General features: G+C 38.1%; 1 protein-coding gene across 2 annotated transcripts in view; it reads left to right on the plus strand.

Annotated features, from left to right (window-relative positions):
- Positions 1 to 13,045, plus strand: part of PHF8 (PHD finger protein 8) — a 181,476-nt gene that overhangs the window by 48,506 nt on the left and 119,925 nt on the right. For both annotated transcript variants that reach the window (XM_004713121.4, XM_030885076.2), the window contains exons 3-6: positions 6,923 to 7,008; positions 7,380 to 7,488; positions 10,152 to 10,312; positions 11,630 to 11,771. In XM_004713121.4, coding sequence (XP_004713178.1) covers positions 6,923 to 7,008; positions 7,380 to 7,488; positions 10,152 to 10,312; positions 11,630 to 11,771 — 498 coding nt within the window. The remainder of the gene's footprint in view (positions 1 to 6,922; positions 7,009 to 7,379; positions 7,489 to 10,151; positions 10,313 to 11,629; positions 11,772 to 13,045) is intronic.

The raw sequence follows: 13,045 nt of genomic DNA on the forward strand, positions 1-13,045 counted from the left end.
GGTTACATTGCCCTTGCTGAATCCCTACCAGGCTGAGGTATTAAGTTGGGGAGATGCTGGCCCCCCATTACTACCCATGGGTTCAGTAATGCACAATTGTATGGTTGAGATATATATAATATTGAAGTCATCGAGAACATGAGAGGTAGAGGAGAGATATTACAGTAATGCAGTCAGACTCATTACATGGTAGCATTTCTCACCTCAGCTAAGCTTGGTGGTTCTCGTGGAGAGAGGGGGAAGGGAAAGAGGAAGGGAAAGGGAACAAGAGAGAGGATGGGAGAGAAGAGGGGTAAGAGAGGGGAGCAACCAGCGAGAGCCCAGCGAGAGAGAGATCTCTATTGCTGACCCAGGCCTATATACCTTTTGGGCGTGCAAGCCCACTAATTACAGGTAAAGACATACGTCACAGAAAGAGGTTGCACTATAGGTTATACAGCAATGACGGGGGTGGTCTAGGGACATACACACAATAGGAAGAGGAGGGATTGGGAGTATACATGTGACAAGATGGGCGTATCTTAGATTTAGGGTGGCATCTCAACTTAGCTGGTTTGACTTGTTCCTGGCTCAACTGATAGAGACCATTATCAGTACGGTGTGAACTCCTCCTACTGGAGCCTGTCCATTGTCCCCATCAGCAGGGAGTAGGCCTATGATGTGGGGGGACAGCGGTCTGGCAGCAGGGAGGATGTTTGTGAGCTGACCTCCACCCACACCAGGCCTCTCACACCCTCCTCACTACTGATTTTGGATCACTTTTTTCTCCCTTGTCCCTGGGTTGATCAACACCACCTCCTTACCATTATTTGGTTTCTTAACTGCTGCTTCCATCGGCTGGATTGTAGGCCTACACAAAATGAATTCATTGACAACTTCAGCCTCTTCTTCATTGATTATGATGTTGCCTATTGGTCTGGCTTTCTCTACAGTGATGTTTAATCCATACTGAAGGCTGCAGTCATTGATCTTCCTCAAGTTTTAAGTCCTCTTCACTTTTGTGTATGTGTTTATTCTTGCTGCTTTATTTTTTCTACTTAGCTTTTCTTGTTTGTTTTTTTAAATTTAATCATTTTATTGGGGGCTCTTATAGCTCTTATAACAATCCATACAGTCATCCATTGTGTCAAGAACATCTGTATGTATGTTCTCATCATCATTTTCAAAACATTTACTTTCTACTTGATCCCTTGGTCTCAGCTCATTTTTCCCCTCCCTCTCTCAAGAACCCTTGATAATTTATAAATTATAATTATTTTCATATCTTATACCGACTGCTGTCTCCCTTCACCCACTTTTCTGTTGTTTATCCCACTGGGTGGTAGGGAACCGTCATATGATGATCCTTGTGATCAGTTCCCCCGTCCTCCCCCCATTTCCCCCCTACTCTCTCGGTGTCGCTACTCTCGTTATTGGTCCCAAGCAGTTTATCTATCCTGGATTCCCTGTGTTTCAAGCTCTTATCTGTACCAGTGTACATGCTGTGGTCTAGCCAGATTTGTAAGGTAGAATTGGGGTCATGATAATGGGGGATAGGAAGCATTAAAGAACTAGAGGAGTGTTGTATGTTTCGTTGGTGCTATACTGCACCCTGACTGGCTCATCCCTTCCTTGTGACCGTGGACTTTGGGTCTCCACTCTGCCCTACCCTCGTTCACATCAATATAGTTCTTTGTTCTGGGTGTTTTGATGCCTGACCCCAAGGACACCTCATGATCACACATGTTGGTATGCTTTGTACATGTGGGCTTTGTTGCTTCTCAGTACTTAGCTATTGTTAACATCTAACATATTTCACTGGTTTTCTTTGTTTTATATCAGTTTCCCCTACTAGAATGCCAGCTCTATGACCAGGTGTGGTAGATGCTGAATAAATGTTTGCTGAATGAATATATTGTTTGCTGAATGGATAAATGTATGTAAGAGCTCAAGATGAAAGTATTTATTGTATGTATCAACAGGGAGGTTGTCAAGACTTTGATGTTTTAGAAGAGGATGAAGACTGCAGCAGTTTTAAAAATAAATATCTTTGTAGATTTGGCTCTGATCAAATATATCTGGATTCTACTAGATGGCTAGAGATGGGAGGGAAGACTTTGGAGTTTGTACCTTTTGAATTTTGTACCATGGATATTTTACCTATTATAATGAGAATCATCATAAAGTGGTATAGGTTTAAACAAAGAGAATCTTTGAGTGTAAGAGGCTGAGAGGAACAGACCGAAAGGAGGGAAAAAGAAGTCCTATCTTATTTGTATAGGCGAAGGAACTTATTTAAATGGAGAAGAGAAAGAGGAGGAGACTGAAAAATGCTGAGAGAAGAGATCCTTAAGAAAGTAAGAGATATGACCCAGGTGAAAAAGCTGGTTTAGAAAGAAGAAAGTCTAAAATTTTTGCTGTAAATGGAGAAAAGGATAAGTATAGAAGGAAATTGATTTCATGGTGGAAAGTTGAGGCAGTTCGCATCTGATTACTTCATTTCCTTAAAATAGTTAGGGGACAAAGTCCTTTGCCAAGCAAGAACAGAAAGTTATTTGGGTCAGATATTTGAAATAGCTACTGGAGAATGCAAAGGACAGTAGAGTGGGAGAATGTAAGATTTCCAGGGAGTATAGCACAGGTATTTTAGACTGTGTGAATTTATTCTCACACCAATCTAATTGGGTGTTTTATTCTCCAGCCATGTCCAATGGGTCAGTTTTATATAGTTGGATTGGTTTCTGGAGTTTACACTTGAGGCTGATGGAAAGGCAGTGGGACAGGTGAGTTGAAGATATCAGTAAGGGAATGGTTGAAGTGACAAATTCTGGAATCTAAGCTAGATATGAAGGAGAATGAAGTGTAAGTTGGTGAACAGGGTGTAAGTGGGAGGAAGACTTTTGAGTTTGTACATTTTGAGTTTTGTACCATGGAAAAGTAGAGCGATCAAGCAGCAGTTGTAGTTAGTGATTGCTGGATGTATGCATTCTCATGGTCCGAGTGTGTGATATATGAAATATATTCTAGAGATGGAGTGATTGCAGGTGTTGACAAGGTAGGTATGGGCTATGGCCATGGGAATTGTTGGCTAAAATGGGGGTAGAAGAGCAGTCTCAGAAGATGTAAAAGTTAAACAACTAACATGTTGGGTACCATGTTGATATTGATGTCATATGGGAAGTTGACAGGACTTTGGATGGAGCAGAATATGTGAGCAGATTCATCCGTGAGCATGTAGTCCATAAGTAAGAAAATATGTTGGACACCTGAGAAATAAGAGTAGGGAAAGGCATGACTAGATGTTATGAAATTCAGAGGGAAGACAGAGACTTTATACAAGGGTAGAGGGAAATGATCTAGAAATCTCACCGGAGAATAAGAGGAGTGCCGTACCTACATCTCAGCCTTGAGTTATGAGGCCATGAGGGAATGTGCAGGTTCCATCTGACAAGGATACTTCTCCAACTATTATTAGATGAACAAAATACTACTCTGCCAAGTTGCTGTGAAAGTTTGTAGACCTGTGAAAGTAAATAGTTCATGGACCAATGATCAATCTGTGGACCATACTTTAGTAGCAATAATATAGAGGAAATGGTTTTCTTATAGGAGAAGCTGGGTTCAGTTAAACCAAGAAATAAAGGATGGACTTATTGAAGGTATTCAAATGTAGAGGCATTTATCTACTAGAGAACTGGATTGCTAAAGGTACAAAAGAAAGATTAAGGAGGGAGAACATATGTCCAGGGATAACATGGAAGTGAGATGGAAAGCATGTAGTCCATAAGTTACAGAATTAGGGAGGACTGTATTTTAAAAAAGTTTTATCAGGTGAGGTCATATCTAGATAGGATGAAAGAATATTAGCTATCACTTATTGGTTATTTATTACATACTAGATTCTTCGATACATTTCATATGTGTATTACCTAATCAAATCCTTCCTTTAAATTCTGAGGATGATTTTGGATGAAACATTTTGAGATACGTATATCCTGGTTTTCTGGTGTATTAGTCTGAGTAGACTAGAGAAACAAATTCATAGACACTCATATGTATAAGAAAGAGCTTTATATCAAAGAGTAATTGTATATTAAGAAAAGGTCCCAGCCCAGTGCAGCTCAACTCCATAAGTCCGATATTAACCCACATGACCAATACCAGTCTAAAAATTCCTCTTCAGACTCTCACAGCACATGGAATGACGCCAAAAGCAGGAAGAGCACAGGCCAGTGAAAGTCTTGTGGATCCAGTGGCAGTAGAAGCATCTAAGCGCTGGCGTGGGTCTCCAGGTGGCTCCTCCAGCTCCAGGGCTCTGGCTCCGTCAGCATAGCTCCATGTGACTTGTCAACAGAAATGCCAAGCAGAGTGTGTGTCCCACCTCCCGGGAGGAAGACAGGAGTTCCCAGAATCCTCAGGAGACGGCCATATCCACACAGAAGCCTCATTGGCTTTGACCTGATTGACAGATTAGAGACTCCACCCCTTCGCTCAGGTTGACAGATTATGTAACTGCCACAGTTGGGCTGTTAATCCAAAGGTTAGCAGTTCCAACCCCCCAGCTGCTCTGTAGAAGAAAGGTGAGGCTTTCTACCCCATAAATATTTAGTCTCAGAAATCTACACAGGCAATTCTACCCTGTATAGCAGTGGTTCTCAAACTTCCTAATGCCGCAATGTGACCTCCCAATCATAAAATTATTTTCGTTGCTACTTCATAACTGTAAATTTGCTACTGTTATGAATTGAGTGGCCCCCATGACAGGGTTGTTCAACTACTAAAGGGGTTGCAACCCACAGGTTGAGAACCGCTGCTGTATAGGGTCACTATGAGTCAGAATTTGCTACATGGCAGTGAGTTGGGTTGTTGTTTTTTTAAAAAATCTATGAGTGGTATGAGCAGTTCATGATCTCAGCTGCTAACTAAGTGACTAGAGGTTAGATTTTCTTCATTCTTGTACTCATTGTTATTCGCTCCCCATTTTCCCACAGTCTCCCCTGCCACACCCCCAAGAAACCCTTAATCCAGTTACTGTCTCTATAGATTTACCTATTCTGGATTTCAAATGCAGAAAAACATTTTAAAAATTTTAAAATAACGAAGTAAAACTGAGAAAAACCTCAATAGAAAAGAAGGCAGAAAAATATTAACAACTAGAACAAATTGAAAATGGGTCAAAAGGGATACCCAATGATGAGGCCAAATTTTAACCTAACTGCATCTGCTGTAATCTACTTTCCAATTATTTTTACGTGATAACAAAGCTATTCACATCTCCGGTCTGTGGTCAGAAGGGATTCTGGCCCAATCCGTGTGTATTTCCTTCACTTGTTTTTTAACTGAAACAACTTTCAAATGGAGTTCAAATGATAAGACAACATTTTAAACCTAACTACGAGGGCCATAATCGACTTTACATGCTCTCTGATAGCCAGGGTATTCACATCCCTCAAGTATGATCAGAGAGGATTCACTGAAGACTTAATCCATGTGTGGATTCTGCAAATAGATTTTAGGCTCCCACTGCCATCCATAGCCTTTTGCAAACCAGGTGTTCATAGGTTAAGCTCTGATACTAGTCCCACCTTCAGATTTGGATTTTATTATTTACAATCCTTGGATCACACAGACTGGTGTGCTTCTATCATTGCATGCTTAGATCACATTAGATTTCTTTTTCACCCCTCAAATAATATTTTTATTGACATTTCTTACTCATTCCAATATATCCCTTCCCTTCCCATATGGTTCTGTTGTTCAATCCCATCGGGTAGGGCTATACAGTCATCAATGCTATGAACTCCTCACTTCCCGTATCCTTGTGTACCTAATGATCTTAAATAAACATACACAAGTGTAACATGACCAATGAGGTATATTGTATATGGACCACAATAGGAAGAGTAGAAAATCTTAAAGAACTAGAGGATAGTTATGCAGTTCATCAGTGTCACATTGCCTCCTGGATTTATCTCTGGTCTTTGAGGCCCTACTAAGAGGGACTATCCAATTCTCTTGCTTTGGGTGTCCACTACATCCATTAGATTTCTGTTAGACAGAAATTCTTAACACTAGATTTCTGTTAGACAGAAATTCTTAACACTAATTCTTAACACTAGGTTTGTGGACATTTCTTACATACCTATCTCTACAAATATATGTCAAATTGACTCGAATAAAATGGCACATTTTATTTTTAAAATGTTTTATTTAAAAACAACATTATGACTATTAACTTTTAAGTGAAACTATGTTATACTATATATATAAAATTTATAATATTATACAACATTTGAGATATTGGGTTTGACGTATACTAATGGTCACTTTGGTCTGTCAGTATGACAATATCCATGGCATTGTTTGTCTTTACATTTGATATTTACTTTCCAAGAGCTTTTTTAACTATGTTTTTATTTATTACTGAAGAAGGCTTTCTTGAATGAAATTGATTCACTGAGATTAATACTCAATTTAAGGTCACATCAAATTGACACATATCCATGGAGATAGGTAAATCACATAGAGAATTTTGAGATTAGAAGAAAATTAATTTGGATATATATTTGTCTCACTAAATGGATAAAAGCATAAATGGAAGGAGGTAAATGTAATTGGTTTCTGTAATTTTTGTTGAGGAAATCAAAATGTGTCAAATGACATATCCCATAAACCCAATGTTAATGAATCTTTATTGCACATATATTTTTAACATTGTCGTAATTGTTTTAAAGCAGTGTGGTCCATTCAGACTTTCTTCATTAATGAAATGTTCAAGTGGCACTTGAAATGTGTAGGAACTGAATTTTAAGTTTTCTTTAATTTTAACTAATTTACATATGAATATTCATGTGCCTAAAGCTGCTGTACTAAACAGCACAATTCTAGATCCTATGAAAATTAAAATTCCCATAAACCTTGAACTATTTTTTTTCTTTTCCAGTTGTGTTGGTGTTGAAGAGGAGAAGGCTGCTGATATTGACCTGTACCACTGCCCCAACTGCGAGGTCTTGCATGGGCCCTCTGTTAGTAAGTAGATCTTGAGATTTCCAAGAAAGGGGGATTTAGAGAGGCAAAACAAAGGAAGCTTGGTAGTGTAATGATCTTTCCTGAGTACTTGAGATTTGTCTCCCTTAGAAAATAACAAAAGCCTGGAAAGGCCTGCAGGCTAGTAGTTGCCCCAGTGAGAGAACAGTTTGTGGCTTTACTTTCATAGGGATTCCATAGAGGAAGCATTCATCTTTACCAACCACTGTCTTGATTCTTTAAGGGTCTTATTGACTTCAAATCTCCATGGGGAGTGTGAGATTAGAAGAGAAACAGGTCTGCTGAGGCCTTTGCTCTGGGATCCATAGTACATAATCATTTGACTCATGGTCTCATGTCTTTACCTGACTTAGTGAAAAAACGCCGTGGATCTTCAAAAGGCCATGATACACACAAGGGAAAGCCAGTGAAGACTGGGAGCCCTACATTCATTCGAGAGCTCCGGAGTAGAACATTTGACAGGTGAGGATCTTTGTCCAGTGATTGATGGCTTCCCGGATTTCCAACTGGATGTCCCATTATGTGTCTTACCCATTTGGGGTTATCTTTAGGGTTCTGCAAGTTCCTATTGTGGTGAGACCTTTTATTTAAGTCGATTTTGAGAATAGTTGTAAGAGTTTTATTTGTTATGCAGAATATACTATGTGCAGAAACTTTTGGTAGGTTGGAAAGCAATATCCTCCCAATTTAGGAGAAGAGATATTCATGCACTTAAAGAATAAGTGCATGATGAGAGAGTTTTCTATAATGAGAGAGTTAAATTTTTTGCTGAGTCTTTCTATGAGGGGGTTTCAGAGAGTTTTAAGGAAAAATTCAATTATCATCTAAGTCCATTTTTCTCTAAGTCTTTGAAGCTCTCCTATCTTTCCCCCATAATTCTAATTCTCTCATTATAGAAAAGAGGAAACTTTAAAAATATTTTAAAAATTGAATGGTCATGTATATCTTTTATAATCACAAAAAAACAATTTCTTTGCTTTTTAAAAACTTAAGCTGGCCTTATTAAGATAACTCACTTCAATAGAGCAGAAATAATGAGTTAAAAAACTAAATAAAGCACTCTCTTCTGCTTTTTTTTAATTCACTGAACCATTTTCAGCTGTTCTATAATTAAAATGTTTTGATTTATGTGTTTCTGTAACTTTGTTAGTAAATTTAAGAAAGTGAGTCTCCTTTCTTTCCAGACTGTTCAAGTCCTTCCCCCAAATCAATTTCTTATGTACGTTTTTCCTTCTTAATAATACTGTTTTCAGTGAAATTTTATGCAGCAGTTTAGTTTCACATTCAATAATTTCTACACAAAATATTCAGTGACAGTGACATTGGTTACATTCTTCACATGTGTGAGTGTTCTCATTATTTCTATTGTGGTTGTTTTCATTACTATAGCTTCCCTGCCTGTTAAATTTTCATCTTCATTTTAAAGTAATTGCTGACCATTTGGTCTCATATAGGTGATTCTTTTTAAAGGAGTACAGTTCTTGTGCATTCTTTCAGTAATAGTTATTGCATGTGGGTGTGTCCCTCTTTTATTTTTCACAAATGGTAACGTTCCATATTGTTCTACACCTTGCTTTTAAAAAAAGATTATGTATACAGAAAGTCAGTCCTTGAAAATAAATCAGTATATAAACATGTTCTTACTTTTTCATGGCTGTTTAGTGTCCCATTTTATAGATATATAATTAAAATAATTTATTTAACTATTTTTCTATTAATAAGCATTTTATTGCACTACTTTTATATTAGAAGAAAAAGGCTGCAGTTTATATCTTTATACTTAAGTGTTTATACATGTGGGTGAGTATGTCTTTAGATTTGCTGTTTAAAAATAAAATTGCTAAGTTAAAGAGTATGTACTTTAAAATGCTTATAAATATTTCCAAATTGTTTCCAAAATGGCTGCTCCATTTCACACTCCTATGAACAGTGTGTGAAGGTGCCTACTTCCCTGTATTCTGACTGAAAATATTTGCTATCAAACTCTTTGTTTGTTGTTTCTCTGATAAGATAAAAAATAAAATCTTGTTTCTGTTTGCATTTCTTTAATTATGAAGGGTGAGTTACTTTTGTATATTTGTAAACATTTGTTTTTCCTGTAAACTTCATGCTTGTGTTGTTTGACAATATTTTTATTGGGGTACTGACTATTTCTTACTGATTATTACCAGCTATTTTTATATTAAGGAGCCCTGGGGCATAAGTCATAAAGCATTGGGCTGTGACCTGCAAGATCAGCAGTTCAAAACCACCAGCTGCTCCTTAGGAGAAAGATTAGGCTTTCTATTCCTGGAAAGAGTTAAGAGTATCAGAAACCCACTGGATGGCAGTGAGTTTAGGGTGGGTTTTTTTGTTTGTTTTTTTTGTGGTACTTTTAACCAGAACACAGCAGCCTGTCTTTGGGAGAAAGAAAAGTGAGGCTGTCTGCTGCTATAAATATTTAAAATCTTAGAAACCCAAGGGGGCAGTTCTACGCTGTCTTATAGGGTTGCTGTGAGTTAGAATTAACTCAATGGCAATGAATTTGGTTTTAGGTTTGGGCTTTTTTATATTAAAGAAAATAATCATTTGGCATACATGTAAGTATCTTTTTCCTAATTTGTGTTAACTTTTAGATTTCTTCATATTTTTCCTTATAGAAAATTTTAATTTTTAAATAGTTTATTTATTGTGATTTTAAACTCCCATTTTCTATTTAATTAAATGCATGAGTTAAAGAAATTATCATAAAATTGCTTTTGCTTTTTAAATCAGTCTTCTCTTTATTCACCAAATTTTTAAAATGTAGTGATTGCAGCCTAAATTGTCAGATATATCTTTTCCTCCTGGGTAGGCTGCTGACTTAGTCATCTAGAGAAGAGTACCCTATTGATATCCTGGGTTGAATTTCACTCTTCCACTTCTGACCAAGCAAGCCTGTGGGCCTTGTACAGGTCATATCTTCTCAGACACATTAAGCCTATGCCATTAATTGTCAACATAGGCTATGCACCCTCAGTAAGGTCTTCTATTCCCCACCTCTACCACTACCATCACCATACCCCTTGGGTGAATTGGAGCATCAAATGGGACCTTCAGTGGGCAGAACCTTTGATTGCTCAAGATTTCTCTCCTGTACCCCACAGCTCAGATGAAGTGATTCTGAAGCCCACTGGAAGTCAGCTTACCGTGGAATTCCTGGAAGAGAATAGCTTTAGTGTACCTATCCTGGTCTTGAAGAAAGATGGGTTAGGGATGACATTGCCTTCATCATCATTCACTGTGAGGGATGTGGAACATTACGTTGGTAAGATACCACACGGCCCTCTTTTTTTATACCTGTGTGTGTTGAAAATAGATACAGCAAAAGATATTTCTATATATCTATATACAGCAGAAAAATTCTACATGTATAATTAATGACATTGATTATATTCTTCAGTTTATCTTATTAATCACTATTCTTTACCAAATTATTTCATCGCCATCAACATAAAATCCTTAATCAAAACCTTCCCCATCCTGCTCCCTCCTCCTCCTGTTAAACATTAATCATTTAGAGGTTTTATATATTTGCTTATTTTGTGTAATGAAACCATATGTTTATCCCTTAACTACTGACTTATTTTACTCAGCATGTTTTTATGACATTATTCATTCCTCTCAAGACCTGTGTCCCTTACCCTTCAAGCCACCTATTGGATTTCCTTTTGGCCATCTTAGGAATATGAGGTAAAAATTCTTGCCTAAAGTCATTTTTTGGGCAAAGCTAGAACCAAAATCTTGATCTCTTCCTCCTCCTAGTATACCATAAAAACCCCAGAAGGAACCCCATTATTTACCTGGAGAACATTAGGGAATATGGTCTCTCCTAGCCTTGGTAGCATACTGGGTTATGCATTTAGCTGCAAACCAGAGGGTCAGCAATTTAAAACCACCAGCCATTTGTTGGGAGAAAGATGAGGCTTTCTAATCTAGTAAAGGGTTAGCACCTTGGAAACCCACAGGGCAGTTCTAGTCTGTCCTATAGGGTCACTATGAGTTAGAATTGACTCAATAGCAGTGAGTTTGGTTTGTTTTAGTCCTCTGTTTGCGATGGTAAAACCTTTGAGTCATGCCTTCACATAACACTTATCTTTTGGGCATGGTTGTTTTGGAGAGAGGAAAGCGACTTAAGCAGGTAGACCAGCGGTTCTCAACCGTCCTAATGCCGCAACCCTTTAATACAGTTCCTCATGTTGTGGTGACCCCAACCATAAAATTATTTTTGTTGCTCTTTCATAACCGTAATTTTGCTACTGTTATGAATCAGATGACCCCTGTGAAAGGGTCGTTCGACCCCCAAACCAATCACAACCCACAGGTTGAGAACCGCTGAGGTAGACTATGCGTCATGCTGTGTGTCAGCTAGTTCCATGGCCCTGGCAGGCTTGGGCCCATCAAATAGGTCTTAGGAACATGTGAACGGATTACTACCCTTATGCGTAACCCCTGAAACATAAACATATACATATAGAATCTGAGGAGATGAGTTTAGAGGTCATTCTAGGGACTGGTGAGAAGATAAGACAATCTTTCCAATCACTGAAACCATTTGATGTCGAACCCATTTCCCCCCCCCCAGGTTCTGACAAAGAGATTGATGTGATTGATGTGACCCGCCAGGCTGACTGCAAGATGAAGCTCGGTGATTTTGTGAAGTATTATTATAGTGGGAAGAGGGAGAAAGTCCTCAATGTCATTAGTTTGGAATTCTCTGATACCAGGTATGAGGACAGGGATAATTAAAAAGTCTAATAGTGCTTGGAATGTATGGGGGTGGTATTAGTTGCCATTGATTCAATTTCAATTCAAGGTACCCATGTATGTGCAGAGTGAAACCTGCTCCATGGGGTTTTCAAGGGCTGTAACATTTCAGAAGCAGATTGTCTGGGTTCAATCTGCCAATTTTTTTGGCCAGTAGTCAAACACTTAACCATTTTTGCTACCCAAAGACTACTCTAACTCAAACTGAGTATATATTAGTGTTTATTACCTTTCCTGATAGTAACTGAGTCATATTCTCCTCCCCAGTTTCTAGTATTGGATAGATTATAGAGTTACTGTGCTAATTCTTTTTTTATCCTCTTGAAGTCTTAGCACAGATTTCCTAGACCATTTTTTCTGGTAGTATAGTCACATTTTCACTACCAGGGTGAGTCAGTCTGGATGGACTAGAGAAACAAATCTAGGGAGACTTGTGTGTATAAGAAAGAGCTTGATATACAAGAGCAATTGAATATTGAGAAAACACCCCAGCCCAGTCAAGATCAAGTCCATAAGTCCGATATTAGCCCATATGTCAGATACCAAGCCAAACATTCCTTTTAAGATTCACAAAACACATGCAATGATGCCAAATGCAGGAAGATCACAGGCCAGTGGGTGGAAAGTCTGTGGATCCAGTCACGGTAGAGGCATCTCAGCGCTGGCAGGGATCTCCACATGCCTCCTTCAGCTCCAGGGCTCTAGGGTAGCTCCATATGTCTTGTCAGCTGCAATGTCTCCCAGAGAGTGAGCCCAGTGTCCCGTCTCCAGCGAGTTATTTAGCTCCTTAGCACCTCCAACTGAGGTCAAATGGTGACTTGATTGACAGGCTAAACTCTACCCCTTCACTCTTAAGTCTCTAGTGGACAACAGATTATGTAACTACCACACAGGGTAAGTGCTCTGTCCCTAGAAATAGATTTATTAAAATTACTCCTATCTAGTTTTTCTAAAAATAAGATATTTTATATTAAACAATGAAAGAAAGATAAAGAAAATGTTTATAACCTTTTAATGACTTAGTTTTAATAACTTAGTTGATTTTATCTGGACTACACTCAATAGATGAATAGTCTCCTCTGTGTTCAAAACTGTAGGATATACCAATAAATTATATAATGTACCCTTTTTTGCCCTTAGGAAGCTTACTGTCTTTATTATCTATTGAGTTAAAAAATTATTTTCCATTAATTACAAATACAAAGAAAATTAGGGGAGGTACTATGTACTTTTT

The sequence above is a fragment of the Echinops telfairi genome, unplaced genomic scaffold (assembly GCF_000313985.2).
Source record: "Echinops telfairi isolate 266 unplaced genomic scaffold, ASM31398v2 ScPeMD7_19;HRSCAF=73, whole genome shotgun sequence".
Lineage (NCBI taxonomy): Eukaryota > Metazoa > Chordata > Mammalia > Afrosoricida > Tenrecidae > Echinops > Echinops telfairi.